Below are 25,893 nucleotides of genomic sequence, written 5' to 3'. Positions count from 1 at the left end.
TGGGGCACCCGGGTGGCTCAGTCGGCTAAGCGTCCGACTTTGGCTCAGGTCATGATCTCGCCGTTCGTGGGTTCGAGCCCCATGTCGGGCTCTGGGGTGACAGCTCGGAGCCCGGAGCCTGCTTCGGATTCTGTGTCTCGCTCTCTCTCTGCCCCTATCCCGCTTGTGCTCTGTCTCTCAAAAATAAATAAATGTAAAAAAAAAATTTTTGTTTAAATAATAAAAAAAAAAAGAAGCAGAAAGTACACCTGGATCATGAAAAGAACCGTCAACGACAGATTCCATTTCCAAATACAATATATCTGAAGAACTTTCAACAAGAGAGTGGGTGAGCCACTGATAATATCCCCATCCCTTTAATGGATATTTCGGTTTAACATCTCTAGGAAGTATCATTGGTTGCCTGATCCAACCCCCAACCTCAATTCTTTTCTCCTTTCCTTCCTCTACTACAGAGGCTAGAAAGCAAAATGCAGTTCCCTCGAAGCTTGGACTGGCTGTGTGACACAGTTCTGGCCGGTCAGATGGAAATGGAAGTCTGCTGAAACCGAGCCTTTCTTCCCATCCTCCTCCTTATTATAAATGAAGATGTAGGGGCTGGAGCTGCAGCTGTCATTGTGCGGCCATGAGGCAATTAGCATAAGGAAAAGGCCAGAAGGATCTTGGAGACGCTGTCCCTATACCATCCAGTATCTCTGAGTTACAGATTTCTGATTATGCGACACAACTAAATCTCTGTTTAAGCTACCATTGGTGGGGTGCTCTCTTACAGCCAACTGCATCCCTGAGAGGAAATTCTGCATGAGATCCCTGAGCAAGTTCTAGCTTTTCAGCTACCAGTTTGGTTTGCTACACTGCCTGTTAATCACTGTTACCTAGAAATGCTGCACCCGCGTGTCTGTGTATGGACAGAGAACGGGAGCAGCCCCCCATGTAGCCGGTAGGTTTCCTAAACTGAGTCTTGGGTCTTAAACCTTTACCAGCCAGTGCTATCAGCTGTCTAGGCAAAAATCCATGATTTCTTGAATTTCACATTCTGTGGGGGACTTAAAAATGAATGTGTTGACACAAGCCTTCTGCCAGTGGGGTCGTAGGATAGGATATGACTGTATGATCCCTAGAGAGACTAGGAAGGAAAGGGTGGGGAGGGCTTTGTCCTGCAGCCATGGGGTTCTTTGGTAGAGGTATTCCTGCAGAGGATATGAGAATAAAGGGCCAGGAGGGGCCAGGCAAGCAGGGGGTGGGGGCACCCGAATGGGTGAGGCTCTACCAAGTCAGTTGAAATCACTGCACAAAAGCTCTGGCAGCTTTGACGACAGCTACCGGCCCTGACCTCGCAGCCCTGTCAGCCACCTCTAGGTGGCACCTATGTGTTGTTGTCTGGCCCCAGCCCCTGCCACACTATGTGGGCTCCTGCCTCCAATTCTTTGGACAGAGAGTTGACTTCGTCACCTTCGCCCAGTACCTGGCCTCTTGGGGGCTGAGTCTACCTGCTGATACGTTTTCCACAAACAACAGGTTCGGAGAGATCCCCGGCTGCCCTAGGACTCCTGAGTACCCGTGATTTCTGGTACACCCACTGCAGGAAGCAAGTTCCTCACTGAACTCAGGTGAACACGTGGGAGAGAGCTGGCCCCGGATGTTGTCAACTGGTGGCCTCTGGGCCTCTGGCGGGCAGAATGCCCCAAGTCTCCCCAGCTGCTCACGTCCTAGTCCCTGGAACCCGTGAATGTTACCTTACGTGGCAAAAGAGACTTGGCAGATGGGATTGAGTTAAGGATCTCGCGACGGGGATTATCCTGGACTGTCCAGCAGAGCTGATGCAACCCAAGTGAAGGAAGGAAGCAGGAGAGTCAGAATCAGAGGAAGATGAGAAGCTGCGTCGCCGGCTTAGAAGGTGCAGGAAGGGGCTAAGAACCACAACTGCAGGCAGTCTCCAGAAGCTGCCACGGGGGAAAAAAATGGGTGCCTCCACGCAGCTTCCAGAAAGAAGGTGGTTCCGCGGCCACCTTGCCTGTAGCCCGCTGGGATCCAATTTAGCCTTCTGACCCCTACAGCTATAAGGTAGTAAGTCTGTAATGTTTTAACCCCGTAAGTCCGTGGCAGTTATCAGAGCAGCGACAAGAAACTGCTACCAGGCTAGACCCAGCTCCTTGGTGTGTCCCATGGGACCTACGCGCAGTATCTTAAACATCCGGAAATGTCACGATAATGACGCTTACCATGATGAGCAGCCCATAATGAACCTAATTGTGGAAGCACTATGTCATACACCCGAAACTAATATAATGTTGTGTGTCAGCGATACTTCAATTAAAATAAAATAGGGGTGTCTGGGTGGCTCTGTTGGTTAAGCGTCCAACTCTCGATTTCGACTCAGGTCATGGTCTCACGGTTGTGAGATGGAACCTGGCGTCGGGCTCCACACTGGGCACGGAGCCTGCTTGGGATTCTCTCTCTCTCTCTCTCTCTCTCTCTCTCTCTCTCCACCTCTCCCCTGCTCATGCTCTCTCTCTCTCTCAAAAAAAAAATTGTTAAATTTAATTAAGACAAATCTGGAAACGTCACCTAAGAGCTCAAGTCCTAGTTTTCCTTTGGAAACAGCAGCGGCAGCAACAACACTAACGATAGAGGATCTGGCAACAGTTTTCCAAATTTCTTGGTGACCGTGATCAGCTGGAGGTGGGCGGAGGCTGCCTCCTCCAGATGGGGTAGGGCTTCTGCGCGATTCCACTGCCCACTTAACTTTACTAGCCCGGCCGCTTATCTTGCGGATACGGATCAAAAGTTCATCTCATTCTACCTGAAAGAAGGACCGCTACCTTGCTAACGTTTACAAATGAGAAGCTGGGGGGCCCAGAACGGGAAGAAAAAGACGCACGTGCACAAACGGGAACTTCTTTCTTGGACTTCAAAACACAAATGAGAACACACCCAGCTCTCTACATGTGCTCGAAGCTCTTAAAACCTCTCATGGTTTACCTGCAAACGGTGGCCCGAGCAGCGCGGAAATGCCATTGGCACAGATGATGATGCCGTAGGCGTTGGCCAGGTGCTCGATCCCAACCAAGTCTTCAGTCACTACGGGCATCAGGGAGAAATAACCACTGGAAAACCCTATCAGGGCGCAGATGACCGCCAGGCCGGCGTACGTGTGCACCAGCGGCAGGATGAAAATACTGAGGACGAGGGTGAAGTTGGCCATCAGGAAGACATTCCAGACGCTGATGCAAGGTAAGTCGGCCACAACGCCCAGGATCACTTTTGCAAAGATATGCACTATTGCTATAATTGAGGTCAGAGGGAAAACATCGTTTTGCTCGGATAAATTATACAAATTGACTATTTCTGGGAGGTGGATGAAGGGGATGACAAAGCTGCTGTAGGCAAACAGAGCCCAGAAAACGAAGGCGACAAACATCCGATTAGTGAAGAGCGAGGCTGCTCCAAAATAGCCCGAGTACCAGGCTCGGAAGCCCTTCTTGACTCTCCTGGTCAGCTGGCTCGCCGTCTTCAGGACCCGAAAGGCGCCCATGTTCTGGCCGTGCCCTGCCTTCTCTTGGCCCGCCTGGGCGGGGAGGTCCCCGAGGGTCTCCTCGTTCCTGGGCCCGCCACCCTTCTCTTCTGCTCCGTCCAACTGTCCGCTTGACTTGGATCCAGGGGACTGAGCCGGGACCACCTGTGGATCCTTCCCTCCACCGTCGTCGTTGAGCTCCTTCCCAGGAGAGAGGGGCCTCATGAGCGCCCCGCAAACACACAAGTTCAAGGACACAGCGCCTTGGATGAACATCGCGTTCCGCCAACCGTACTCCGCGCACAGGTACTTGAGCAAAACCGTCATGAGGAAGGTGCCAAACCCCGTCCCGGTGGTGCTGAGGCCCTGGGCAAGGGCGCGTCTCTTCTGAAAGTACCTTCCCACCATGACCACAGCCGGCAGGTAGGCCATCCCGCTTCCAAAGCCTGCGCGGGTTGGATGGGGAGAAAAAGCACACAGCGCCACGTAAGTGACCGTCTCCAGACCTTGCAGCATTTCATTATCATAGTCTCTATACTATTCGGTTTTACTTTTTTCTTTTTTTTTTTAATGTTTATTTATTTTGGAGAGAGACAGAGACAGAGTGTGAGCAGGGGAGGGGCAGAGAGAGAGGGAGACACAGAATCCGAAGCAGGCTCCAGGCTCCGAGCTGTCAGCACAGAGCCCGACACGGGGCTTGAACTCGCAAACCGCAAGATCGTGACCTGAGCCGAAGTCGGGCGCTTAACCGACTGAGGCACCCGGGCGCCCCGCTATGCTATTTTTTTTTACACAAAGAAAGAATAATGTTCGTAACAAAGAAGCTCAGTGGGTAAGCCCGGAGCGGGTCATCCGTGGAAGTTTCTAGTCCCTCATTTCCCTATGAGGCTTTGCAGCACAGCTTACTCCAATAATGAAGTAAGCCAGCATGCTCACATCAGAAGATCCGAACGGACGCAGGCATGAAAAGATGGGTGACTGAACAAATAAATGGATGCCAAGGACCCTGCTGTCAGCGCTAATTGCACTAAGTACCCGGGAAAGTATTTATGTACCAGCGGCCGCAGAGCAATTCCAGGCAATTTGGAGAAGCCTCAGAAATGGGTCCATTTGTTCACAAATGTATAGGAAGAATAAAAGGAATGTACCCATAAATACACCCAGCTACCGGACGTGAGAACCACAGAATACTTACTTGTATCTCTGATTTTTACTGCTATCTTTCTCAGAAAACTGGAACAGTTTGTGTTTCCATTGACCAAATTAAAATGCTGGTGGGGGAGACTGTGTGTGTTGGGGGCGGGGGGATAAGAGCACTGGGCTTTCTACTCGCTCTTGCTACAAACCTAAAACGGCTCTAAAAAGTGAATTTGATTTTAAAAAATGAAATGAAATGAAACAAAATGCTGGCCAGGAGGTGGTGGTTTGCATTCTTAACTTATAGGTGCAGCGGAAACCACAAAAGCCACTTCAATGACCACGGGGTGCCATATATGGGGCTAATGCGCCATAATGCTTAAGACGTCCTGACATGAGAATGGCGGCATGATAGTACGAAAGAGACTTTGGCAGATGTCGCTCCCCAGAGCTGAAGTCTCCTTAGTTCAGCGTCGTCTAATAGTTTCAGAATTACCTGAACTTAAAAGAAGACCAGAGCAGTCATGTACGCAAATACAATACGAACTACCATTAACTGAGAGCCAATAGTGGGCCAGTTGCTTTATAGGCTTTATTTGATTTGGTTTTCACAATAACCTGGAAATTAGCTGTGGTGTTGCCTCCCCCATCCGCCCCCCCCCTTTTTTTTTTGAGGGAGAAAGAGAAAGAGTGAGCCGGGGAGGGGCAGAGAGAGAGGGAGATTCTCAAGCGGCCTCCCCGCTCGGAGCAGGGCTTGACGTGGGGCTCAATCCCACGACCCTGGGATCATGACCTGAGCCCAAATCAAGGGTCAGATGCTCAACCGACTGAGCCACCCAGGCACCCCTGCTTCAGCCTGAGTTTCTAAAACCAGCCTCAAGAAGCCACCTGCCCCCTTTATTTACCTGAGAGCAGTGATATTTATAGCAACTGTCAGAAGGCAATGGTCTTCAACGGTCTTCAGGTGGACACCCTTGTTTTAAAAACAAGCTGGGGCGCGTGGGTGGCTCAGTCGGTCGAGCGTCTTGATCTTGGCTCAGGTCCTGATCTCACAGTTCGTGGGAGAGAGCTCCATGTCAGGCTCTGTGCTGACAGCATGGAGCCTGCTTGGGACTCTCTCTCTGTCCCTCCCCTGCTCATGCTCGCTCTCTCTCTCTCTCTCAAAAATAAATAAATAAACTTAAAAAAAAAAAAAAAAGAACAATTAAGCTAGCTTCCAACTGATTCCCAGCAGAAGTAGGAACAGGTCCCCAAGCCCCCTTGCAAGCCTCCATGAGGGTAATAATAATTTGCATTATGTGAGAAATGAGCAGGAAGAAAATGGCTCTCCTTAATTTTGAACTAAACTCTAGATTAATCTTTATGATGTTTAAGTCCACAAACAAAACACCCAGAATCTGTCATATCCTAACATTCAAAGAGGCAGAGAAAAATATCCAATAGTCCATAAACACAATTCCTCCTCCCCCTGACTGTAAAGCAAATCCTGCATATATCATTTTGTGTGCAAATATTTTAGTATAAATCTCTAAATAGAAGAATTCTTTAACCAGCTTAATCTGAAAAAAAATGAAGAATTTCTTTTTTTCTTTTTTCCTTTTTTTAATGTTTATTTTTGAGAAAGAGACAATGCAAGTGGGGGAGGGGCAGAGAGAGAGGGAGACACAGAACCGGAAGCAGGCTCCAGGCTCCGAGCTGTCAGCACAGAGGGGCTCAAACTCACGAGCCGTGAGATCATTACCTGAGCCAAAGTCGGACGCTCAACAGACTGAGCCACCCAGGCAGCCCCGAAATGAAGAATTTCTTGCTGTCATGACATATCCAGAAAGTGTTTGAATTTCTAATTGTCTCAGAAATGACTACATTTTCTTTAAAAACTTGTTTATCTAACCAGGGTCCAAATAAGGCCCACACAGTGCTATTTGTTGGCATGAATTTTAAGCCTCTTGAAATTTCTCTGGTTTTTCCTTGAAATTTATTTGTTGAGAGAACTGGGTCATTTGTCCTGTGAAATTTGTCATAGTCTGGATTTTGCTGAGAGCACAAAGCAAGTTTAATTTTTTTTTAAATGGATTTGTTTCTGACAATAGCTAGCATCCTAAATGTAATGTGGTTATGGATTTCTAAACACCAGCAGAATCAAATGATTAATAGGAAGAGAACGGAAGTACCTAAGCATAAGCCCTAATTCTACCTCGGTGTACATAATAGACAATCTCATGTGTGAGGGAAAAAAACCTCCAGGCCCAACGTTGCAAATATCTATTTCCCTGTTATGCTATTCATGCCGTTAACAGCATCCTCCCCTTTCCTAAGGTGGCTTTGCCATCGGTAACGGGCAGGGGTATTCCATAAGCTTATAGGACAGGCCTTACCCAGGACAGGGATATGTGGCTCGAGCCCAAGGGTCAAGCAAGGCCCTGCTAACGTTCAGACCTGGGCAGGGCCCTGGAACAATTCTCTACCACACTCAAGTTCAGAGGAGGGGCTACAGCCCTACCAACAGGGTAGAGGAAAGAGGCCCAGAAGGGGAGAGAAAATCCTGTGGTCCTGGGTCAGTGTGCATAGGGGAAAACGTGTCTTCAGGAGACAGACCTAAGAAAATGGGGCACTGGTAAACTGAAGACATGTGTCCAGACTCCCCCTGCTGAATAAGGTTGCTCGGACAGACATTATTTTTCTGCCTAATAGGATATTCCTACATGGTTTTAATTGTTTAGGTGTTCAGAAAAAGAGAGAGATACAAAGAAATCTGTCTCAAATACTTTTTGGAATGAAGAAGGATAGCGAACATAAATTGTAATGACAGCCCAGGGTTTTACGTATATATATATATATATATATATAAGCTAACTGATTTAGCAGGATTTTCTAGTTAAGTATAGTTAGATATGTATTTGTGGGTGAGGTGGATACATTTATTTTCAGGGACTTTCTTTGGGTGTTTCCTGTATAAAAAGTGGGAGCCATAGAGTGCTCAAGATACACTTTCTTTCATTAGCCTCCTGATTTTCCTTCTACTTCTTTAGACCCAGAAATATTTGTTGAATATGTAAGTGAATGAAGAAGGGAATGAATGAATGTGGCAACAATATTATTTGAGGGTCAAAAAGCAATTAACTGCAAGAAATAGAGTTCATTTAAACAAAGAACCTAGTCCTAGAAATCTCTGAATGATGAGAATGAACTCAAGTCCCAGTTTTTAGGATCAAGTCCTAGTCTGTATAACCAAATACCAGCACATCAAGTTACAGGGGCCCCATATGTCTGCCCGGAGACCCCAGTGTGGCTCCTTGATCTCAGCAGGAGTGTTTATTTCCTCACCTATAGTATCAGAATCCCAGTGCTGGCTCTATTCATTGGACCGTTTGGGGGAAAGTTGCTAAACTACTCAGGGAAAACATCTTAAGTTGTTCTTTCAGAGCTGTTACCAAGTCCTTCAGATCAGTGGTTTTCAAACTATGCTTGGAAGGACACGGAGATGCTTTATGCAGATTGATGTAACTGACAGAGAACCAGCCTGCCAACTTATTTGGAGGGTAGGTTTTTGTGTTCAGGTCTCCTGCTATCATAAAGCAGACAGTTAAGCTTATACTATAATAAAGATGTTGCATTCTATACAACAATTACACATTAGCTAACACCTACCGAGGACTCTATTTTGTAGCAAATGCTGTGCCAAGTGCTTTCTACAGATTATCTCAATCATTTCAATAATCCTGTAAACCCAGCACTCTTCCTTATCCCATTTAGCGGATAAGTAAACTGAGGCATAAGCAGGTTAAGTGATTTGCCCAAAGTCACACAGATAATAAGTGGGGGGGGGGAAAAAAAAACAAAGCAAAACTTCCAAATTCTAATGTGTAACTCTTCTTCCAACACTGTCATCAAGGTGTCATTTATCAGGATTGAAGCTCTGTACTCAAAAAGGAAAGTCAGGCTAGATCTGGTTCACTGCAATAGAATTGTACAAGAAACTACTCATCTGTTGCAAATTCTGCTACCTGTTGATAAAGGAAATTACGGCCAGGAATGTGTTTTGCAGAACGGATATGCAAACCACGTTGCCTACTGGCCAATTCTTACCTATTCACTGGGCAGTGACACTCTCTGCTCTGGACTTGCTTCTCAGAGTCTCTACATATCTGTGGATTTTGTTGCTAATTTCACTCATTTGAAAGGGGCGGAAGGAGAAAATAATTATCCGATGATTCATGCTCCATTCTGCAGTTATTAAGTGAGACTGTGTTATTAATTCTCTCCATATTTGGTCTGTTCACCTATGTGAATTATTTTGAATTGTATTATCACCTTCCCTTTCCTACTCCTCATAAGAAAGAAGACTGGCAACTTAGAACCAATCATGGGAAATTTAATGAGATTCTAATAGGAAGGCCAAGTGCACTCATTAGGTTGTTTTTCCACACTCAAGGCATATTTAATATCTTATATTAAAAAGTGTTTCCTGGCGTATACGGTGGGGTGGGGGGGAGGAGACAGAAGGACACAATATTTCAATGGGTCTCTTTTCTCCATAACTATTCATTGCCAAAATGCCCAACAGATATATTTAAAATCGAGTTTAAAAAAGATCACTATGCTTACCAGCTGTCACTCCAAAGGTGATAAAGAGATAATGCACGTTTGCTGCATAGGCACTCAATACCCAGCCAAGGGAGTTCACCAGCCCTCCAATTATTGCGGTCCGGCGACACCCACAGGTGTTAATAAACAAGCCGATGAAAGGTCCTGTCGTGGAACATTGAAAAGGGAATTGACATTGAAAAGGGAATTGACATTGAAAAGGGGATTGACATTGAAAAGGGAATTGACCGATGGTGTTTTACATTCCTGCTCTCTTAATCAATCCTCACTTGAAGACAAAGACTACAACATTACTAGGGCTGTTAAATACAAAGAACCAACCCCCCCCCATTGCTTTATATGCAAAAGGCTTTGCATATGCAAAGTGGGTGTCAGTAACCGCATTGGTTCATGAAACCAAGGTTCTAGGTTTTGAAGGAAGACAGACCTGAAATAAATAGACAAATAAGTTAGTTCATTCTCTGGTCCACAACAGAGGTAAGGTCCTAAACTAGTGGTCTATGGGCTTATTCAGCCTGTGGATGCATTTTTAAAATCCAGAACATAGTTTAGGGATGCCTGGGTGGCTCAGTCTGTTAAGCGTCTGACTCTTGGTTTTGGCTCAGGTCAGGAGTTCAGGCCCAAGTCATCGGACTCTGTGCTGACAGTCTGCTTGAGATCCCGTCTCCCTCTCTCTCTCCGCCCCTCCCCTGCTTGCTCTCTCTCTCAAAATAAAAAAATAAAATAAACTTAAAAAAAATCCAGGGGCGCCTGGGTGGCTCAGTCGGTTGAGCGAACGACTTCGGCTCAGGTCACAGATCTCACGATCTGTGAGTTCGAGCCCTGCGTCAGGCTCTGTGCTGACAGCTCAGAGCCTGGAGCCTGTTTCAGATTCTGTGTCTCCCTCTCTCTGACCCTCCCCCAATCATGCTCTGTCTCTCTCTGTCTCAAAAATAAATAAACGTTAAAAAAAAAAAATCCAGAACGTAGTTTAAAAGATGTTTGGATCAGTTGTCAACATTTAAAAATTAAGAGCATTCACAACAAATCCAATGGCAACACAGAACCCAGTAGCTTCCCACACAGCCAAGACAGCTGTGGCTGCTCCGTAGCTGTGTCCACACTTGACTTTGCCACTGTCACCACCCTTCCCGTTAGTCCTGTGCTTGGCCTCCTGCCCTCATTTATATTAGCTGTTATCTGAGTTTTTGACTCCAGCCCTAAGGGGGGTACAGGAAGGGGTTCCCAGTTCTCCCATGCTTCCAGCAAACAGCTGAGAGATTGTGTTCATGAGGACACCCAGATGCAAACCACGTTGAAAAGAACTCATCGCTTCATAGTGTACTTCAGCCCCCGCCGACTCTCAGTCCCAGACCGGCCCCAGCAGGCTATGCATTTATGACACCGTGAAGAAGATTCAGGAAGACGCTTCCGTGCACAGCCGACGCCACGATCACAGCGATACTGTATCGAGCGACACATCCTTACTGCTTACTTTCTATTGACGCTCTAGCTTTTGTTGACCTCCTGTGTTTTCTTCCTGCTTTTGTGGTAACTGCTGATGTCGTGGTAACTGCTGATGTCACAGAAGCTTAATGCTTGCCTTGTGATCAGTGATTCCTTATCCAAAAAGCAATCTGTATTTTAGCTCTATGGTGTGAGGCTACATTCAATATTTGGTAAGATGGCACATTTTAAACATCATCTTACTTTTGATCATTATTACTTTTTACAGTTATGGAAACCTATATTCCAGTGGAAATATTTCAGGTTAAAAATTTGTTAAACTCGGGGCTCCTGGGTGGCTCAGTCGATTAAGCGTCCGACTTCAGCTCAGGTCATGAGCTCACGGCTGGTGGGTTCAAGTTCTGTGTCGGGCTCTGTGCTGACAGCTCGGAGCCTGGAGCCTGCATCGGATTCTGTGTCTTCCTCTCTCTCTGCCCCTCCCCTGTTTAGGCTCTGTCTCTCAAAAATAAATAAACATCACAAAAATTTAAAAAAAATTTGTTGAACTCTAAGGAGCTTCCCCTTTTAGTCCAAACCAAAATAAAATTTTCCTTTAAACCTCTAACTATATTCATGTACATATTTGGATGCATAGTTTGCTAATGAATTCTTTTTGTCTAATGATTGTGAGAGGGCTTAATCCTAAAAATTATGAAGGTAATGATTTATTAATTTAATTAACTCTGGCACAATACAGGAAATAATCCAGTAGATAAGCCTCTTAGAATAAACTTAATGTAGTACATATATTTTATATAAAATAACCACACGGTATAAATAATATATAAACTAAACACACTGACATAAACATCTGAGGGAATTATTGGGGGCAATAATTCTGAAATTCAGAAGCCATAAGTTGAAGCTGTGTCTTTGATTTCTTCACGAATATTTTTATTTTTCTAAACTCACAGTCACTTCAGCACTCAAATCTCAGGTAAGTGGATAAAAAAGAGAAAAAATGCACGATTCATCAGTCTTCTGTTAATAGGCCTTTTAAGCTATTAAAAGTATGTTCAGAGGGCGCCTGGGTGGTTCAGCTGGTTAAGTGACTTTGGCTCAGGTCATGATCTCATGGTTCATGAGTTCAAGCCCCATGTTGGGCTCTGTGCTGACAGCTTGGAGCCTGGAGCCTACTTCAGATTCTGTCTCCCTCTCTCTCTGCCCCACCCCCCCTCGTGCTCTCTCTCTCTCTCTCTCTCAAATAAATAAACATTTAAAAGAAAAAAATTTTAAAGCATGTTCAGGAGTTCAGGAGCATGATCATATTTTGCATTTAACAGAAGGTCCCAGAAGCAAGTTTTTCTGTGATACTGCATGTTTATGGAACACGGCATTGAGAAAGCATTTGGGGAAAAAGAGGGCAGGGGAATTCCCAAGAGCAGGCAGTCCTGTGTGAAGGAATGTCCTATATCAAAAAGATAGAATTAATTGCTTTACTGATAAGGACAGTAAGTTGGTAACAGTGTCTGCCCCTTCAGTTCGTCTCTCTTGTGCCGGAGTTTAGTCCCATATGACTTGGCGATGGGCAAAGTCAGCCCCAGCAATGTTGTGATTCCTCCATGGTTACAAAACACAGATAAGTCAAAAAAAAAAAAAAAAAAAAGGAAGTCAGACCCAAGCTTTCTGATTCCGTTCCATTTAAAACAAAAATTTTTTAAATCTTTATTTATTTTTGAGAGAGAGACAGAGAGAGGGAGAGAGAGACAGAGTGCGAGCATGGGAGGGGGAGAGAGAGAGGGAGACACAGAATCCAAAGCAGAATCCAGGCTCTGAGCTGTCAGCACAGAGCCTGACATAAAGCTCGAACTCACAGACTGGGAGATCTTGACCTGAGCTGAAGTCGGACACTTTACCCACTGAGCCACCCAGGTGCCCCATGATTCCTTTCCATTTTCTAATGATTGCTGATGGCCAGCTGGAATCTCCAAGCTCAAATTACCATTTCACCGCAATGAAAAGAACTCCCTACGTGGTCTAAGGACAAGGGGCAAAGGAGCTGGTGGGTCGTCTGGCTATGATTCCCATTGTTGTGGAGAAATTCAGTGTTCTGGGAATGAAATTCTACACAGTATCAGACTCTCCTCTTCAGAAGGAATCTGATTTTGGCCCATTTCCCATGTAATAAAGCTGCAGGGAACACAATGAGGAAGTCACAATTACTTGCCCATCTCTGCATCTCATAGGTTGGAAAAAGCTCAGGTGAGGAGAGAAACAATCTGAGGTGACCTTGGCATATAATCATGGATGAAAGTAGGTAATTCATTGAACTCCTGGCCTCTTGGGGTAACCCCTCCCTGCAATAGAGCATCCAGAGCCTCTGAATCAATAACACCCCGCCTTGGCTGAGCATTGGCGTCACTTAAGGGCTTTAAAAAAGACCTGATGTTTGGGTCCCCTCCCAAGAGGTTATGATTTAATGGTCTAGGTGCAGCGTGAGTGGCAGGGATTTTAAAGCTCTCCAGGGGGATCCGATGTGCAGTCAGGATTGACAACTGCTGCTCCAGATCTACTTAGCAAGTAAGTAACCTTTTGCAGCCAGTAGATTCCCCTAACAACATGGCTTCCACCAAGAATTATTCCAAGGACTATCACTAAGGCTGCTCTAGATACGACTGAGGTGATTACATTTTGTTAAAAATTGGGACCTTCGGCAGGAAACTGGCAAAGTCTGTGCTGGCAAAGAAGGAAACAAGAATGAAATTATTGAATTTCCCATGTGCAAGCTACTGCCCAAGAGAGAGATGGCTTTCAACTCTGTAACGTAATTCATGGGTATCTATCTATCTATTTATTTAGAGCGAGCGAGCAGGGGAGGGACAAAGTGAGAGAGAGAGAGAGAGAGACAGAAAGAGAGAATCCCAAGCAGTAACAGTGCAGAGCCTGACGTGGGGCTCGAACCCACGAACCATGAGACTGAAGTCAAGAGTTCGAAGCTCAACCGACTGAGCCACCCAGGCGTCCCATGGATTTGTTTTTTCTAATTTAAAAGGGAAAACCCAATATGCTTCTAATGGTTAGAAAGTGAAAACAATTTATATTTATTCACTTCAAAACCATTTTCAGTTCTCATTTCACGTAATGGCAGACAGTGTGGTGTGGCAGACACGATTTTGGAGTCCAGTGGACCAGCTCTGAAGCCTGCCTCACACTTGTCGGCTGTTCGACCTTCGGTTAGTTGCTTAAAGTCTGTGAGCATTGCATGTTCTTCCTACGTCAGATAGAGACAACGGTCTGGCTCTAGCGTTGTTGTGGGATCAAACGAGATCATATACATAAGGCGCGTTTGGCATGTAAGAAGTGCTACATAAAGGAGAGATGTTCTTTTGGGCTTCTGGCTTGGAAAAACCCCTACATATCTGCAGCCACCCCGTATCAGGCAACTTGAGATAATGAATGGCAGTTTAAGACGATGATAAGATAACAGACCTTTTATTTGTATAACTATGAATGTTTCTGGGTTATGATTTCCGAGGCAAAAGATATTTATCCGGCAGGCACCCACCCTTCCTGTAGAAAGGTTAGTCTACGCACTGAAATTATGCTGTCTGGAATTCACGGACTCTCCAACAGAATTCTGAATTACCTCCCAATAAAAGAGGACAATCACATCTCACCATGGCTCTGAGTTAGGTGTTCTTATTGTGAGGGTCCTATTCAAAATCATTTCCAATAATTTCAAGACTGGCTTCCATTGCTTACTTTTGTAGAACTTGTGAAACACAAAATCGTACCTAAGACAACCTTATTGGATGATTTGGAAATGGGACATTTCGTATGCTGGCTTTTTGCGGAGTCTTCTTTTTTGCGGTGGGTATGCACTTCCTAGATTGAATCTGTAAGTGTTTTGTTCTACCCCTTAAAGATTTGTTTCTTGTAAAGATTTTATTTTTAAGTAGTCATTACACCCAGCATGGGGCTCGAACTCACAACCCCAAGGTCAAAAGTTGCATGCTCCACGGACTGAGCTGGCCAGGCACCTCTTAAAGATTTAGTTTTTAAAAAGTAAGAAAAACGGATGTTAAGTGTGCTAGAAGCACAGTTTTCCTTCTGTGACCTACTGAAAAGGCTGAATCACATCCAACACAAATGTAGCGTTGTCCCTACACTGAAGCAAACCATCCTCCATTTTTCGGATGACAGTCCTTGTTTTAATAAGGCCAGTGCAGGGTTGAAGGAGTCAGTTCCTTAATGTTGCAGGCTAGACGATGTGTCCGTAATTCCCTCACACACATAATGGTGCCCTGATGTAATTTTAAAGCAAGATTAGTATTAATTCCCTTTGATAAACATGCCTACTCCACACACATCTTGAGAAATAACACTTTGTCCTTGTTTTCCATTATTAGCACTACCATGATTATTAATGTTGTTTGTATTATCCAATAACACTGTCTGAATGCCAGCCAAGATCAACAAATCTTTGAGTCGGATTCAAGCGATTAATTACCAACGTGGAGATCACTGAAAAGGGAGGCTTCCATCAAACACACAGATGCCTGTCATACCCAAACTCTCACAGAACCAGAAAAAGATTTGAGGCCATTTATGTTTCTAGTATAAAATATATTGTGAATACTTGAAACTAAAGAGAAATCTGATGTAAAAGTGTGGCTTTTACTTTCAAGAGATAAGGCAAGGGGAAGATAAGGCAAGGGGAAGAGATGCTTATTAAGTATTAGTTGAGAGTAAAAATTGTTTAGTTCCCAAAAGGAAACCCATGGGCCATAATAACATGTTACATTTATGATAATTGTCTAGCTTGGTATCTCCAACTGCCTACGGATTGCTTTCACAGATTGGTGTGCGTTCAGGTTTAACTAGAAAATATATTATTATTCCTTCCTGTTAGCTAGATCAGAAACCTTTCTAAAAGGAGCTTAGTAGATTTTTCAACAGCATAGGATTGATATCTCAAATTAAATAATTGGAACTCTGAAATAAGATTGTTGCTTGATTTTATGGTGTTTTCTCTAAATTTTTTTTCTTTTACAAATATTCATTAAGTATTAAAGAATTAAAGTAGTTAAGTATCATCACATCTGTAATGATGTATAATGAATTACAGCAGTCAAGAAAACAGAGTTAGGAGCAAAATTTTTTAATGTTTATTTGTATTAGAGAGCGAGACAGCGCACGAGTGGGGGAGGGGCAGAGAAAGACAGAGACAGAATCTGAAGCAGGATCCAGGCTCTGAGTTGTCGGCACAGAGCCCGATGCGGAGCTCGAACTCACCAGCTGTGAGATCATGACCTGAGCCTAAATTGGACGCTTAACTGACTGAGCCATCTAGGCGCCCTGAATGAAGCAACATTTTTTAAATGATCAGTTTTTAAGACACTCCAACTTTTTATAATATTTAAATAGTAATATCAGACAAAATGACAAATACTGTATGATTCAACTTACATGTCATAGAGACAGAAAACAGAGTGGTGGTGGGACTGGGGAGTTACTGGTTCACGGGTACGGAGTTTCAGTTTCGGATGATGAAAAGATTCTGGAGATGGATGGTGTTGATGAATGTACTCAATGGCAATGAACCGTATACCTAAAAGTGGCTAAACAACATTTTTTAAGGTTTATTTATTTATTTTGAAAGGAGGGGTGAGAGGCAGAGAGAAAGGGAGCTAGAGAATCCCAAGCAGGCTCCTCTCTATCCACGCAGAGCCTGATGTGGGGCTCAATCTCACGAACCGAGAGGTCATGACCTGAGCTGAGATCAACAGTTGGGCGCTTAACCAACTGAGCCACCCAGGTGCCCCTACCTAAAGGTGGTTAAAAACGGTCAATTTGATGTTATATATATTTTGCCACCAGAAAAAAAAATTAGTGCCTTCATTAACATCTAGTAGCTAATGTTTCAACAGTATAAAAACGTATTTAGAGTGGAAAACTGTCAATTTATAATTATTCAGTTTTATAAGAGTTCACACACGAACGTACCCACAATCAAGGTGATGCCCATGCTGAGGGAGCTGACCCATGCAGTCAGCCCGCGGCTCTGGTGGAATTCTTCAAGCCACTCCACGTTGAGGACTCCCAGGGCCATCTGGGAGCCCATGATGAGGATGTGCACGAAGAAGGAGGAAAGAACCACCATCCAAGCCCACCCACTGTCAATGTTTGGGTGGGGCTTAAGCGTCTTCTTATCTTTGGGGTCGTCTTCAAAATCATACCCAATATCTTCGTGACTTGTATACATTTTCCAAGATTTTCTGAAATACACATGACAGATAATTTCCTTGTACATCAAACCAAAAGTATCTTTATCTTCCTTGGACAGCTCTACCTCCCCTTTTGCAACCAAAGTGGCCTCATCCTATCAGACCTTCAGATTCAATTTGTCATTGTGCAGATTTGGGAACACTCCTTACTTTTTTACTGCCAAGCACTTTTGTGAAACCCGTTTCATCTTTACCATCGTCCTTTATATCAGTGTTATTTTCCGTTTTTTAAAGAAATGGAAATAGACTCAGGGAAGGGAAATGCCTTTCCCAAGTTCTCACGGCCAGTAAGTCTGGCTACACAGGAACCTAGGAATCAAACTCAGCTATTCCTGACCTTAAAGCCCATGCCTTGTGTCCACTATTGAGATGGGGACTGACAAGTGACAACAAAGATGTCACAGAAGGAAGACATCTGGCCTTAAACAGGCTTTCGGGGTAGTTTTGCCTTGGTAGGGCCCTTGGCAAAGCATCTGGTTCTCATTTTGCGTGTCCAAGCATTCCATTTGTTTGGTACGGCCAGAGTGGATTAGCCTCAGGAGACCAACTCATGTGAACCCAACTCAGGAGAGACTGGTAAACTAGAAGGCCAATTTATTATTTCTACAATGGGAGACATAGCTTTCTAATAACAGTGATACCCAGGTCTTATACACAAGACACATGTTTTTACCCATTCTGCCTACCCCTATTCCAGCATTCCCTGGGAAACTAGAAAGCTGAGCGCTGAGTTTGTACGGGAAACGGGCATGATGACTCATGCTCTGCATAGATACATCTCAAGATGTTTGGAGGAGAGACCTGGGGGTTGGATGGAACTAGAGGGGGGCTGTGATGCCAGGTCTGGTGAGGACTCTGGTTTCATCTTTATTTTTTACGATGATCATTGAGGGCACGTATGAGAACTGAGGATAAAGAGTAGAAGAAGGACAGACAGAGACAGTCATCGTGGAGGTGGTGGGACAGGAGAATTGGTCTTGACCAGGAGGAGCAGTCAGTCCCCTGAGACCAGAAGAAGCAGAGGGTATATGCAGATGACAAGCTCAGTAGTGGTATGAGAAGTAACACCTGATGGTCTAATTCTTGGGTGAAGCAGGAAGTTAGGTCACCGGCTGACAATGAAGAGGATGGTGGTTATGAAGGTGCATCAATGCTTAGGAAAATGGAAGAGACAGGTTGCCTACAACAAGTGGCAATGACTGTCAGGGAGTCTGGAAGGGGGAGCTGAGCCGTGCAGGGCATCGCTGCAGAGTCACGGGAGTGCAGCACCAGGGACAGAGCGCTGGAAGCACCTCCCCGGAAGCTGGCAATTAGAGCATCATTGAGCGTCATGAGGGGAGAACTTTAAAACAACAAACCACTAAAAGTTGGTCTGTTTTTTATGATCACTATGTGCCTGCAAATCCAGACGACATCACTGATAAAATACTCCTCTCCTCAAAGATCTTTTGCTGGTCAAAGTTTCAAACAATTACATTTGAATTTTCTGTCTGTAAGCTTCAAATCAGCATGGTGCTGTTACTTATCCTTTCGTAGGCACTGTATCATCCAAGGGAGCTATTTCAGAGGACCCCTGGTTATACGGTTGGCCCTGACACGCAGGTGGCCCCAGTTACGCACATCTGCTTTGAGAGTAAGTTCCTATGAGTTCGGAATTGTTGGATCTCTCTGTGGCACAGAGAAGGTCTGCAGCTGCTGTGATGCCACATGTCACCACCTTCAGCAGGACGGTCGAGATGAACTGACAGCACGGTTATCGTAGAGATGAGGAACCGGAACTTGAGTTCTTCACTTCTGTCACTCTCTACGCCTACTTGGGAGATTTTATGTTGTTTCAAATGTAAAATAGCAAGTGCATGAGTGCAAGATGAAAACCTTTGTTTTGGAAAGTGAAATTTGCAGCCAATACATGAAATGTCTTACTCAATTTAAATAATGTCTTTAAAATAGACATTGATTCCCAGCAAAGAAATAGAATTAGTAATCAAAAATCTCCTCCAAAACAAGAGTCTAGGGCTGGATAGCCTTCCAGGGGAATTCTACCCCTGGAACATTTAAAGAAGAGTTAACACCTATTCTTTTGATGCTGTTCCAAAAAAACAGAAATGGAAGGAAAACTTCCAAACTCATTCTATGAAGCCAGCATTACCTTGATTCCAAAACCAAAGACCCCACTAAAAAGGAGAACTACAGACCAATTTCCCTGATGAACATGGATGCAAAAATCCTCAACTAGATACTAGCCAACCGGATCCAACAATACATTAAAAATATTATTCACCACAGCCAAGTGGGATTTATACCTGGGATGCAGGGCTGGTTCAATATTTGCATAACAATCAATGTGATTCATCACATCAATAAAAGAAAGGACAAGAACCACATGATCCTCTCAATAAATGCAGAGAAAGGACAAGAACCACATGATCCTCTCAAATGCAGAGAAAACATTTGACCAAAACCAGCATCCTTTCTTGGTAAAAACCCTCAAGAAAGCAGGGATAGAAGGAGCATAACTCGAGATCATAAAAGCCACATATGAACGACCCAACGTTAATATCATCCTCAATGGGGAAAAATGGAGAGCTTTGCCTCTAAGGTCAGGAACACAACAGGGATGTCCACTCTCGTCACTGTTATTCAACATGCTTTGGAAGTCTTAGCCTCAGCGATCAGACCACACAAAGGAATAAAAGGCATCGAAATGGGCCAGGAGGAAGTAAAACTTCCGCTCTTCACAGATGACATGATACTCTATATGGAAAACCCAAAAGATTCCACCAAAAAACTGCTAGAACTGATCTAGGAATTCAGCAAAGTTGCAGGATATAAAATCAATGCACAGAAATCGGTTGCATTCTTATACACCAATAATAAAGCAACAGAAAGAGATTCAAGGAATCTATCCCATTTACGATTGCACCAAAACCCATAAAATACCTAGGAATAAACCTAACCAAAGAGTTGAAGAGTCTACACACTGAAACCTATAGACAGCTTATGAAAGAAATTGAAGAAGACCATGCTCCTGGATCGGAAGAACAAATATTGTTAAAATGTCGATACTACCCAAAGCAATCTATATATTCAATGCAATCCTTATCAAAACAACACCAGCATTCTTCACAGAGCTAGAACAAACAATCCTGAAATTTGTATGGAACCAGAAAAGACCCCGAATAGCCAAAGCAATCTTGAAAAAGAAAACCAAAGCTGGAGGCATCACAATTCCAGACTTCAAGATATATTACAAAGCTGTAATCATCAAGACAGTATGGTACTGGCACAAAAGCAGACACTCAGATCAATGGAACAGAATAGAGAACCCAGAAACGGACCCACAAATGTATGGGTCCACAACTAATCTTTGACAAAGCAGGAAAGAATATCCAGTGGAATAAAGACAGTCTCTTCAGCAAGTGGTGCTGGGAAAACTGGACAGCAGCATGAAGAAAAATGAACCTGGACCACTTTCTTACACCAGACACAAAAATAAACTCAAAATGGATGAAAGACCTCAATGTAAGACAGGAAGCTGTCAAAATGCTCAAGAAGAAAGCCGGCAAAAACCTCTTCGATCTTGGCCACAGCAACTTCTTACTCAACACGTCTCCGGAGGCAAGGGAAACAAAAGCAAAAATGAACTACTGGGACCTCATCAAAATAAAAATCTTCTGCACAGCGAAGGAAACAATCAGCAAAACTAAAAGGCAACCAAAGGAATGGGAGAAGATATTTGCAAATGACATATCAGATAAAGGGTTAGTATCCAAAATCTATAAAGAACTTATCAAACTCAACACCCAAAAAACAAATAATCCAGTGAAGAAAGGAGCAAAAGACATGAATAGACACTTCTCCAAAGAAGACATCCAGATGGCCAACCACCACGTGAAAAAATGCTCAACATCAGGGAAATACAAATCAAAACCACAATGAGATACCACCTCACACCTGTCAGAATGGCCAACATGAACAATTCAGGCAACGATGGATGTTGACAAGGATGCGGAGAAAGAGGATCTCTTTTGCACTGCTGGTGGGAATGCAAGCTGGTGCAGCCACTCCGGAAAGCAGGATGGGGGTTCCTCAAAAAAATAAAACTAGAACTACCCTACGACCCAGCAATTGCACTACTAGGCATTTATCCAAGGGATACAAGTGTGCTGTTTTGAAGGGACACATGCATCCCAATGTTTATAGCAGCACTCTCGACAACAGCCCAACAGCATGGAAAGAGCCCAAGTGTCCATCGATGGATGAATGGATAAAGAAGATGTGGTATACAGATACAATGGAGTATTACTTGGCAATCAAAAAGAATGAAATCTTGCCATTCACAACTGTGTGGATGGAGCGAGAGGGTATTATGCTAAGCGAAATCAGTCAGTCAGAGAAAGACAAATATCCTATGACTTCACTCATATGAGGACTTTAAGATACAAAACAGATGAACATAAGGGAAGAGAAGTAAAAATAGAAAAACAGGGAGGGGGACAAAACGTAAGAGAACAAACAGGGTTCCTGGAGGGGTTGCGGGAGGGGGGATGGGCCAAATGGGTAAGGGGCACTAAGGAATCTACTCCTGAAATCATTGTTGCACTATATGCTACCTTGGATGTAAATTAAATAATTAATTAATTAATTAATTAATTAAAAAAATAAAAAAACAGACATCGATTCATTTTCAACTGATTATTTTATTATTTTATTTACTATTTTTTTTTTAAATTTTAACGTTTATTTATTATTAAGAGACAGAATGTGAACAGGGGAGGGGCAGAGAGAGAGGGAGACACAGAACCGGAAGCAGGCTCCAGGCTCTGAGCTGTGAGCACAGAGCCCGACACGGGGCTTGAACTCACAAACCGCAAGATCATGACCTGAGCCGAAGTCGGACGCTTAACCGACTGAGCCACCCAGGCGCCCCTATTTTATTATTTTTTTTAAGATTTATTTATTTAGGTAATCTCTACACCCAACGTGGGGTTCAAACTCATGACCCAAGATAAAAAGAGTCGCTCTTTGCTCTACCTACTGAGCCAGCCACGTGCCCCTCAATTAATTGTTTTAAAACAGAAGAAAAAATAAGGAAATAATGATCATTATGAACCACACCACATGGATATTACTAACTGTTCTGCTGTAACGGACGAAGGAGGAACGAACGATAATCCTAAATACACAAGGAGTCCCTTCAATTGTGGGGCTCTCTCAGCAGTGTCCTGGTGTGGACAGGGTGGTGGGGACGGAGAAGTAGGTTGTGGTGGACCACACACTGCCCACAGTCTCCTTCTCTACACGTAGACCCAGAGCTAAGAGTTGTCCTTTTTTAAAGGCTCTATGGTCCATGAAACTTAAAATACTTACTCTCTGGACCTTTATAGGAAAAGCTGGCTGCTCGCCAGACTGGGGCTTTGGTTCTGGCTAAGAATTTCTTGGGAAGAAGTGGGTGTTGGGAAACCAAGGATGCCAGTGGAAGAACAGCTTCATGGATCTGTCCTGGGGCTCATCTTGACTTTCCTTTTCCCTCACATCCCGTTCTCATTATTATTTTTATCTTTTAAGTGATCCCAGGTCTTAAACACCCATCCAATTCTCAACCACAACACTTCCTGCCCACATTATTCCTCTCTGCCTGGGTCCTTTTTCTTCTCCTCGTTTTGCAGACAGCTGGGAGGGATAAAATGCTATCTTGCTATGTGATTTCTGCCACCTGGTCCCCTGGTCCCTGCTCCCCTCTCCCCACCTTTGACCTGTGCGCTCCAGCCCTGAGAAAGCACCTCCCTGACCTTGGCACAGTCTCTCAACCTTCAGGACATGACCTTCTCTTCATCTGACTTTTGGGGACCCACTTCTCTCCTTCGAACCTCCTGTTCCTCTACTGTTCCTCCAAGATTCACCTAAATTATAAGAGCCAAACCTTGATATGGTGAGAGAAAAATGTGGAGGGAGGTTGTTCTTTGGCTGATGGTCTTAAAGTAATTTTTCTCCTTTTAATTTATCTCGTTGGTTAAAAAAAAATCACAATAAACACATATTAACTTTATGGTAACACAATAAAAGTCCCTCTCTCTATCTTCTAACCATGATAAACATTATCTGGGATCAGCTGTAGATTAGTGGCTGACTGTAAAAGAGAAAGCAGATGATTCGGGAGCCACTTCCCCTGGGGAGTCTAGTCTGCCACTACCCTGCTCTCCCTGCAGCGAGAGGATGGTAAGTGATGAGGCAGTCCTTGCTTCCCAAAGCTCAGAGGCCAGAAGAGAGCCGCCCTGGCAGAAGGCCCAGCAGATAAACCTACAAAGGTATCAGAAGGGGTGTTGGGTGGCTGTCTTCCCTCTGTCCCCGCTACCTGTATGCAGGATCTCAGGGGGCCAGAAAGAGAAGAATCAGGTGGCCTGACAAGGGGTGCGACTGGCCTAGATGAGGACTAACACCCTCGTTTTCAATCTGGGGGATAATGCTCAGCCCTGTCCAGGAAGCCAAAACAACCTGGCATTTTCCGAAAGTCCGTTTGCATCTACGACAAAGCTTGAAATAATGATACAACAAGAGTTGTAGTTTTTCACCCCATGACTTGAAACAGTAAGCATTTTCCTAAGCAACGGTAAGAACTTTAGAGTCTTACTGAATTATTAATTTTATGGGTTAAGAGATGCAGTTGCCATTGAGCTGCCTCAACATTTCCAGTTTATTTGTTCATAAATAAATGACAGTGAGTAGCATTTAATTGCCAAGTTTTATTCAAGAGACGTAAGGGTGCATGTGGTGTTAGTGTCAAATAGAGAGCACTGGTGGGGGGTGAGGGGCCAAAACGAAGTCCTATTCAGTCCTCAGAGGTCCCTAAAGGAATTACCACGCAACAGAGTCATCTGAGTTTCATATCCTAATCTCTCCGTTAGTAATTCCTGTTTTGACTAATCACAGTTAACCTACTGTCCGACCACGTTAACTAAAACAAACAAAAGACAACAGAAAAACGTATTTCTATTTCCCTCCACCCCCAAGTTTGCTTTAAGCATTTATATCATTATAAGATACAAAATAACCATTTGAGTATTATAATCCTAGTCTACAGCCAGTGAGAGAGAGAGAGAGAGAGAGAGAGAGAGAGAGAGAGAGAGAGGAGAGAGGGAGAGAGGGAGAATGAACTGGGGAAGGTTCTGGACCACCCTGTCTCCCAGGCTCCCCGTCTTTCTACACCGCATGGCCTTCAAGCTCTCCCACCTTGTCCACATCCTGACACATGCATAAAACAACATGCATGGGGCACACTGGGGTAAACGGAGGCATAGAGTGTGGGGCTTCCTCTAAGGATCAACATGAAAGATGGAACCCATTCTAGGCTGGCCTGTTGGAAGGTCAGCATACAACATGAGGGTCTTGAAACGAAGAAGGTGAAGGCAGGCAGTGGGAAGATATGGGACCAATAGTCAACCTTCCATTTGCCCCCAATGTGAGTTCACAAATGGTGAAGAATTAATCATAAACGTAGGGAAGGCTATGAAAATGGAGGCCAGCTACATATATGTGTGTTCACAGGTTGAGGTGAAAACAATTTACAGCCAGCTGGACTGTATCAGAGATTAAAACAATTCCATTTTCTACAACTCTGTTACGGGAGTAAGTTTTATAAGCAAGTCTTTCGCTTTTAATTTGGCTTCTGTGATGATGTTAGCATGCAGTGAGTTCTGTATAAGCGACAAGCAAAGGGGACAGCGCCCCGTTAAAACGGAAATTACAACCTTCCGGAAAGGTGGACAGAGCATGATGGTGCGTGCCCCTCCAATTGGGCTCTTAGGGATTCTTCGCCCTCTAGCCCTGGTGTGCACAGTAACTCTTGGGCCTTTAGGGGGCGCACTTGAGCCCAACAGGCTGAAGAGGTTTGGGGCTGAGACGGTTGGGGAGCTGGGCGAGTGCAGAGAGGGCGGCGCAGAAGAAATGGAAACTTTCAGCGTGGGTTCGCGCTGTCCTGGGGAGAACTAAACATATAAATGCCTTTTATGGGCCAGGGGCTGTGCTAGGTGGCTTCTCCACACCGATCCTGTCCGGTTGGCATCAATGTCCCCATTTCACAGATGAGGAAACTGAGCCTATTTGTCGATGGTGGGGGGGGGGGGGGGGGAGGATGAAGCTTAGAGATCAAACTAGCAGGTAGTGGAGCCAGGACTGCGGGTTTCCAAAACCTGTTTTATCCACCCCACCATCTGTCTCTGTCCCTGTCTCTCTGCCTGCCACACACACACACACACACACACACACACACACACGTCAGACAAGGCGAAAAGGAATCTTTCTAATCCTTGACAATAATCCTCGCTCACCCTTGCTAATTAACCCGAATCAACTTTTCCGCGGAAAGAAAAAGGGTTAATTGGTAAGCAGGGTTCAGCTCCTTCAACATCGCCAATGGCCTCGGCGGCGTTTGGCCCGGTGATGGCCGCGCCGGGCCCCTCGCCCCGTCGCCCCGTCTCCCCCAGCCCCCTTTCCTCCCCACGGAGGGGGACTAGCACCTGCGCGCCCCGCTCGGGGGCTCCTCGTTCGCCCCGCGCCCCCCCGCGCCCCGAGACCCCCATCCCGCGCAGCCGCGTCCAGCGGCGGGCTCGGAACCCGCCAGCTCCGCGGGGAAGCGGGCCGAGCGCAGTCCCGGCCGCCCGCGCGGGGACACATCCCCGAACGTCCCCCGGCCGCAGCCCCCGGTCCCCCTCTCCGCTCCGCCACTGCCCGGTTCGACTCCCACGGTGGCCTCGAGGAGGCGGGAGCGGGGCCGGGCCGGAGTGCAGGGGGCCCCGTGCGCCCTGCCGGACGCGCGCGGGGCCCTGGCCGCAGGGGGGAGCGAGGCGCGCGTCCCCGCGCTCCGCCCGGGTCCGCGGCCCCCCGCCCACCCCGCGGTGGCCTCGCCCGCAGCTCGCGACCCCGCGT

The 25,893-nt window shown here is 45.2% G+C and overlaps 2 protein-coding genes across 3 annotated transcripts in view; one reads left to right on the top strand and one right to left on the bottom strand.

Annotated features, from left to right (window-relative positions):
- The window catches only part of SLC16A14 (solute carrier family 16 member 14), a 33,027-nt gene that overhangs the window by 6,480 nt on the left and 654 nt on the right, over window positions 1-25,893 (bottom strand). Inside the window, exons 2-4 of one of the 2 annotated variants that reach the window (XM_049614765.1) lie at window positions 16,688-16,959; window positions 9,257-9,400; window positions 2,983-3,960 (exon numbers count right to left, since the gene is read on the bottom strand). In XM_049614765.1, the coding sequence (XP_049470722.1) occupies window positions 2,983-3,960; window positions 9,257-9,400; window positions 16,688-16,946 (1,381 nt within the window). In that variant the 5' untranslated portion in view covers window positions 16,947-16,959. Of the gene's footprint in view, window positions 1-2,982; window positions 3,961-9,256; window positions 9,401-16,687; window positions 17,673-25,893 lie in introns of those variants that run through there. The other variant, XM_049614764.1, reaches the window with a different exon arrangement.
- LOC125910941 (proline-rich protein HaeIII subfamily 1-like) overlaps window positions 25,381-25,893 on the top strand; it is a 1,180-nt gene continuing 667 nt past the window's right edge. The window contains exon 1 of the mRNA XM_049614471.1: window positions 25,381-25,891. Within this exon, the coding sequence (XP_049470428.1) occupies window positions 25,381-25,891 (511 nt within the window). The remainder of the gene's footprint in view (window positions 25,892-25,893) is intronic.

Source organism: Panthera uncia (genome assembly GCF_023721935.1).
Source record: "Panthera uncia isolate 11264 chromosome C1 unlocalized genomic scaffold, Puncia_PCG_1.0 HiC_scaffold_3, whole genome shotgun sequence".
In the NCBI taxonomy this organism is placed as follows: domain Eukaryota; kingdom Metazoa; phylum Chordata; class Mammalia; order Carnivora; family Felidae; genus Panthera; species Panthera uncia.
Note: the sequence above shows the minus strand (reverse complement) of the source record. Positions and strands in the feature narration are given on the sequence as shown.